This window comes from Ailuropoda melanoleuca, chromosome 8, assembly GCF_002007445.2.
Source record: "Ailuropoda melanoleuca isolate Jingjing chromosome 8, ASM200744v2, whole genome shotgun sequence".
Classification (NCBI taxonomy): Eukaryota; Metazoa; Chordata; class Mammalia; order Carnivora; family Ursidae; genus Ailuropoda; species Ailuropoda melanoleuca.
The window spans coordinates 58,316,609-58,323,982 of record NC_048225.1 but is presented as its reverse complement, the minus strand read 5'-3'; the positions used below and the strand labels follow the sequence as shown (position 1 = coordinate 58,323,982).

General features: G+C 38.0%; 1 protein-coding gene across 1 annotated transcript; it reads right to left on the bottom strand.

The window, feature by feature from the left end:
• Positions 1 to 4,022: 4,022 nt before the first annotated feature.
• Positions 4,023 to 4,965, bottom strand: LOC100466885 (olfactory receptor 56A4). The gene is given in 2 exon segments (XM_002931185.4): positions 4,023 to 4,862; positions 4,864 to 4,965. Coding segments are annotated over 2 exon segments (942 nt in total).
• Positions 4,966 to 7,374: the final 2,409 nt, after the last annotated feature.

Below are 7,374 nucleotides of genomic sequence, written 5' to 3'. Positions count from 1 at the left end.
GTTTCTTAAAAATTCTGGAAGTGTGTAATCGTATACGTCTTCTTTGTTAGGTTCTTTGCATTACCTTGTGCATTTGAAAATCAGCTTGTCAACGTCAACAAAAATATCTGTTGACATTTTTATCGGAATTGTATTGAATCTATATATCAATTTGGAAGAATTAATGCCACTACATTACCAAAACTTCTAGTCTGCAAACATGATATATCCCTTGATTAAGTCTTTTTTTTTTTTTTTAAAGATTTTATTTATTTATTTGACAGAGATAGAGACAGCCAGCGAGAGAGGGAACACAAGCAGGGGGAGTGGGAGAGGAAGAAGCAGGCTCATAGTGGGAGAGCCTGATGTGGGGCCTCGATCCCATAACGCCGGGATCACGCCCTGAGCCGAAGGCAGACGCTTAACCGCTGTGCCACCCAGGCGCCCCGATTTATTTAAGTCTTGTTTAATTTTTCTCACCAACATATTCTAGTTTCAATGCAGGTAACTGGGGCACCTTTATTCCTAAGTAGTTGATATTTTTGATGCAATTGTAAATGGTATTGACTTATAAATTTCATTTTCCATTTTTTTGTTTGTTTCTAGAGTTTGGAAATATAATTGATTTTTATGTATTGAATTTCTATGTAGCAATCTCACTAAATTTACCCATAAGTTCAAATATTCTATTTATTGGTGCTTTTTGATGTTTCTATCCACAGAATGAAGTTATTTGCAAATGACAAATTTACTTCTTCCTTTCCAGTCTTTATACATTTTTTTTCCTTTTTTTTCTCAGCATTTTCTATTTTACCACTGAGTATGATATTGGCTGTAGCTTTTGGGAAGATAACCTTTAACAGGTAAGACAATTTCCTTCTATTTGTACATTCCTGAGGTTATTTTTATTACCAATGCATGGTGAATTTTGTTGTATGATTTTCCTCACTGTATTGACAAATTTGTATTTTCCCCTCCATTATTAAGGTTAATGAGGTGAATTAAATGTAGATCAATTTCAATGATTAAAGTGACTTTTCATTCCATAATAGACCTCACTTGTTCATAATATATTAATTTTTGTTCTCAATTTCAAATATTCAGAATTTGTATATCTTTGTTCATGAGAAATGTTGACTTAAAATTTTCTTGTAATTCCTGGCAGTGTTTGATGCTGGGTAACCTCAAAAAATATATTGGAAGGTGTTCCATCTTTTCCTATTTTCTGAAAGTATTTATGTTATTTCTTTCTTCCACTCTTTAGAAGATTTCACCACAAAGGCATCTCGGCCCAGAGTTTTCTCTATGGAAAAATTTTCAATTATGCTTTAATCATCTTTAACAGATATGGAATAATACAGGTTTTTTTTAATTATTATTTGTCCTTTGCCATCTTTGGAAAGTTGTATTTATCAAGGGATTTTTATATTATGTCATTGTCAAATTATCATAGCAGTTCATAGGGTAGTGTTACTACATTAAAAATATCTCTAATTTCAGATGTGTTTCTTAAAAGATTCTAGATAATTTAAATTTGTGTTTTATTTTTCTAAAAGTTTATCTCCTTTATTAGTATTTTTCAAAACATAACTTCTGGCTTTGTTGATATTTTCTATTATATATATTCTTTGTTTTATTGTTTTTTGCTTTCTTTGTATTTTTTGTCTTCTGCTTTTTGGGGTTTAATTTTTCTGATTTTTTTTTTTAATTTTTTGAATTGGAACCTTAGCTCTGTAGATCAGAAGGCCAGGCATGGCTTAGTTTGGTTTTCCTCTTCAAGGTCTCCCCAGATTGCAAATTGTTGACCAGGACTCTAGTCCCATCTGAGGCCATATCTATCTGTCTATATATCTAGATCAGAGAAAGACAAATACTGTATGATCTCACTTATATGTAGAAAAGAAAATAAAAGAACTCATAAATACAGAAAACAGACTGGTTGTTGCCAGAGGTAGAAGGTGGAAGGGTTGTAAAAATGGGTAATGGTGCTCAAATTTTAAGATAAAAATTTTTAAATGAAACAAATACATAAAATTAGTAAAGTGATTTTTTAAAAAATGTGGTAATACATGAAACAAGGATCTGTCTCTTCTCAGCAACCATATTGAAGCTTAACTTCTGCCATAAACTTCTGGGCATCAAATTAATATTTATAATGTATCTACTGAGTGCCAGACACTATTTTGGGCTGGGGATATGAGAAACCTGGAATGTAATTCAAGAGTTTTATTGTAACTCATTAGGTTATACTATTGCCAACGTAGGGGCCAGTAGTGTGGAAAGTGTCCAGGTTTCAGGAATCCAAGTGACAAGGATTTATCTTGGCTCAATTGCTGTAATATTGGGAATCATTTGACTTCTTTTAGTTTCTTCATCTAGGGACAACAGAAAAACTTCTAGGGCAAATGCGTAGGTAAAATAAGAATATATAAAAAATGTCTGGCACATAGTAGGTATTTAATTAAAAGTAACCCTGTGGAAAGGAGAGATGGGAAGGGATGAAAGAAAAAGACAGAGAGCTCAGCCAAATTGATATTTTGATGAACCAATGTTATGAAATGTGATATAATGACCCAAAAGAAAAGTATTTCAAAACCCAACACTTCAAAAATGCATGCAGAAATTCAGCATCTTCCAAATACAAAGTACCAGGTGTCTAGTGCCAAAGAAAGACATCCCCCTCCAAAAAAAGTTCTCATTACAAGAAAAAAGTCATAACATCTGAATTGATGGATATTAACTAAACATATCATGGTAATCATTTTGTAATACACAAACATCAAATCATCACGTTGTATACCATAAACTAATACAATGTTATATGTCAATTATATCTCAACAAAACTGGAAAAATAAAAGATAAAATGTTACATAGGAAAAAATACTGTAGAAATACTAAATTTCAATACAAGTCATTCATCAAAGACAAATTTCAAGTAAGAATAGTAGGATAATCCAACTGGGAATGTTATTCAAATGATGTTTGGAAAAATGATGGACTTCAAAGTCTCAGGTTGCTACTGTAAAAATGTTCCTTGGAAACATCGAACTAATGTGTGACATCATCAAGGAGGGGATTGCAGAATAGCTCAATGCACTTGTGAAAATCAAACCCTAAAAGTTTCTATGTCTGAAAAACTGTTGAAAGCTACACCAGCCACAGCCCAGAATGGAGGCTTAATAGTCACGTTAGAGTTGGGGAGGGATGCCACCTGAGATGTGCTGGAAGGTTCTAAGTTCCTTATAGAAAGTATATGGGATAAAGTGAGGATTACAGAGTCGTGAAAATGAAGATAATGAAGAAAAGGACACATAGCACATCAAATTGTGCAACTCCTCCCTCCCCCCCCCCAAAAGCCCTAAAAAAGTGTCAATCTGCTTTATAAACAATACCACCAACAACAAAAACAAAACTGAAAAAAAGAATCTTAGTGGGAAGGAAGGAAAGACAGAAGAGAAAAAAGAAAAGCCATCAGAGGGGTTTCACAGATGAAAAATCTTAAGAGGTTCTGGGAGGATCTGAGGAGCCAGAAGATGACACATCTGCCACAGGTGCCAAAGAATAGTGTCAGGAATGTTCAGACTAAAGCACTTGACCCCAAGAGCCAAAGTTCTGGGGTAACGTACATACTTCCACCCAGTCAATCCCTCACAACACAAAAGCCATGTCTGAAACAAGGCAGGAGAGTCATCTATGTTCTTTGCAAATCAGGAAACAGGCAGATTTCTCTAAGTATAAAGTCTGTTTCTTTAGGGCAAAACACTCCCACTCTAATCCAGCTCCACTTGGCTAAGGTTTGAAAAGACCCTCAGATAAGGAGTCAGTCAGGCAAATTCCCAAGGGACCACAGATTCCAGGAAACGGAGGTTTCCTTTGAAGCAGGAGGAAACAAGGATTCACAGAAGAATGTTTTCATTGTTGTCTGAGATAAAAAGAATCAGAGCTCATTCTGGGATTAAAAAGTAAAATTTCCTTTCCAATGTAAAAATAATCCCTGACTTTTACTAATAATTCCAAAGGTGTCTCTGATTCGTTTTACCTCTTACAACCTTCTCAGCAGCTTCTGGACTCCCTGCTTGATCTCCTTGGTTCTCACACCATAAACAATGGGGTTCAGAGCTGGGGGGATGAGGTGGTGCAAGATGTTGAGCAGGATGGGGACATCTGGGGGAATATTCTTCCTGGCCAGGTTGGTGATGACCAGAACCAGCAGGACTGTGCTGAAGAAGAGGATGAGGATGAAGTGGGAACCACACGTGCTCAGGGCCTTGGCTGCAGCACCCTCAGCCTTGATCCTGAGCACAGCTTTCAGGATGAAGGAGTAGGAGAGAACAATTAGGAAGAGATCAGAGCCCAGTAGGGTCCAGGCTGCCACAAACTGGTAGAGCCGGTTGAAGGTGATGTCATGACAGGAGAGTTTGGACACAGACAGGTTAGTGCAGATACAGTTCTTGATGATGTTCTCTGCACAGTATCTGAGCCGGGAAGAAAGTACTGGAACAGGAAGAGAAAAGAGGCCATTCCGGGCCACAACAAATATGGTAGCTCTAACTACAAATTGGTCAGTGATGATGGATGGGTACCTCAGTGGGTGGCAGATGGCCACATAGCGGTCATAGGCCATGACCATGAATGTGCAGGATTCCATGGTCAAGAAACTGTTCATGATGAACATCTGGAGGAAGCAGGCTGAGAAGCTGATGGACCTGAGATCAAACCAGAAGATGGCCAGGACCTTGGGGATGATGGTCAGGCAGAGCACCATGTCCAACAGGGAGAGGAGGCTGAGTAGGTAGTACATGGGCTCATGGAGAGAGGCCTCCAGCCAGATGGTGATCAGCAGGGTGGCGTTGGCCCCCATGGCCAGGAGGAAGAGCAGGCCTGAGGGGCAGGGACAGCCAGTGCTGCCAACTCTGGTAGTTAGGGAAGCAGATGAGGAGGAATTCGGAGACTGGAGCAGTGGAGTAGTTGCTGGGTGAAGCCATATAAAGTATCCTGACCACGCTGGAAATCCAGAGTTCCTAAAAATGTAGGACAAAATATATTTAAAAAACTACGTGTTCTAGAGTAGCAAAACTCAGGTTTCCATTGAGGCCCTTACCCTGTCTCAAAGAAGTTTTCAAATCGTTATTATTGCCATTGTCATCATCATCACCATCAATCATTGCTGACATTTAGCCGAGTGCTTACTATGTGCCAGCTCTAAGCTGAGTGCTGTATAATTATTGGCTTATTTCATCCTTCAAAAAAAAAAAAAAACAACTTAAGAGCATTTAATACTGTTATCCTAATTTCACAGATAATGAAAGGGTACAGGCAAAAGGGGGCAGAATAGTTTAATCAAAATTAGAGAACCAGTAAGTGGTGAGACCAGGACTGTGACAAGAGTCTGACTCTAGAGTTTCTGCTTTCAGCCTCCACACATTATTCATTCTCGCCAAGCACAATTATTTAACTAAGCCCTACCTTCCCTCAGAGTTTAGAAGTAATAGCTATGCTTAGCTGACTGTGTGGAAGTCCTAGAAAAGCCTAGCCCCCTACTCCATAGATCCGGGCAGGGTCTGGCTTCACGGTTTCTTATTTTTGTTCAGAAAACAATCGGATTACAGATAGAATATCCTTGACTGCACCCAACAGCAATTATGTCTTCCAGTCCCAGGGGGATTTCGCTTTAGGGCATAGCGTTTATCACTTTTACTGGATTATTTGCTGTTGTTTCTCTTTGAAGTTTCAGGAGTGTTTTCTTTGGTTTGGACCCTTTAGATGAGACTGCATTTTATATTCTGGTGACAGAGACAGTACTGAGGGGTACACTAGGAGAATATAAAAAATTGTAAGTGCTGGATTAAATAGGTGATAGGGATTAAGGAATCTACTTGTTGTGATGGGCCCTGTGTGGTATATGGAATCCTTGAATCACTGTATTGTTCACTCGGAACTAATATAACACTATATGTTAACTCTCTGGAATTTAAATAAAAACTTAAAAATTTGTTAAGTGCTATGACTGTTTTTTAAATTAAAAAAAAAAAACACAAGTCTTTTATGCGATCCAAGAGAGGAACACATTCTGAAACTTAGAAGGAAGGAGAAATACCCTGTTAGCGTAGGCAGGGAGGAGAGAGGCCTGGAGTCTGCAGCAATATCAAGGGTTTAGGCCTAAGAGTAGCTACCATTCTGTGCCTGGAGGATTGAGTAGTGTGGTGTTATCCTCGGCTCCCCCATGTGGGTTCCTTGACTTGCACTACTCTAGAAGGACTTTGGGATCCCTTGCTGTAGTCAGGCAATAAACTAACCTGTCACAGGAATTCCATCCAAAGATGAGCTACTCTAATCACGGCCTTGACTGAAGCACTGTTACCCCTTTCCTTTCCCACTCTGAGGGAGTCCAGGCTTAGACAGTTTACTCTGCCAAAGACTGTAGGCCAAGAGCCTCTTGGATCTTTTTGGAGGCCACTTCCTGCTCTATTCTCTGGTTGAGTCAGTAGAGTCCTCTGAATTGTCCTGAGTTGCTGAAACTGCACCAGATACCTACCTGCCCCTTAGACAGTGATCTTTCCTTTATACCTAGAGCCATTCGTTGCTTAAGGATAGACGGAAGCAATGGATTGGACAGACATTTCAAAATCAGAATCAGTAAGACTTACATGTAGGGGAAGAGTAAAGAAAAGCATTCAAGGATTCATTATTCAAAAACTGCCCAAACGTACTTACTGTTCACTATTGCGCAAGGTAATGGGTAACAAACTAAAGAAAATTAAATAAAACAGGGTCTTGAATCTCAAGTTACAGCGTTAGAGATGACGTTATGTTTTTGAACTTGAGTGACAGAAAGAATGAAATCTTTACTGAAAAATTAGAAAAGGGGAATGGAAAAAAAGGAAGGGGTCTTCAGAGTAAGAATATGAATTTATATTAGAAGTGTTATGCAGGATATATTTGTAAAATATACAAGTAGAATTTTCAAGCAATCATTCAAAATATAATAGCCTGGAATAGTAGGAAATTCAAGTATGAAAATGAAGATTAAAAAGAAATAAGGTAAAGAGGCAGTGAATATAGCCTAATGTTTAAACTTGTGGAATCACTACGCTGTACACCTGAAACTAATGTAACATTGTGTGTCTATACTCAAATAAAAAATTAATTTTAAAAAAGATGCTGATGAGACCATAACTCTCAGATAAGAGACATCTTTGAGAAATAGAACCAGGTGCCTTTAGGAAAAGTATTCAAGATAGTTGAGGTTCACCGAAGGTAGAACAGAAGCTAGCCAATAAGTCAGTTTTAGGCATATAAACATATGTAGGAATTTTTTACCTGGTAAGCAGAATTGTCCGTGATACCTTGTGGCTCAGATCCAATTATCCTAGCACGTGGAATCTATGCTCTGT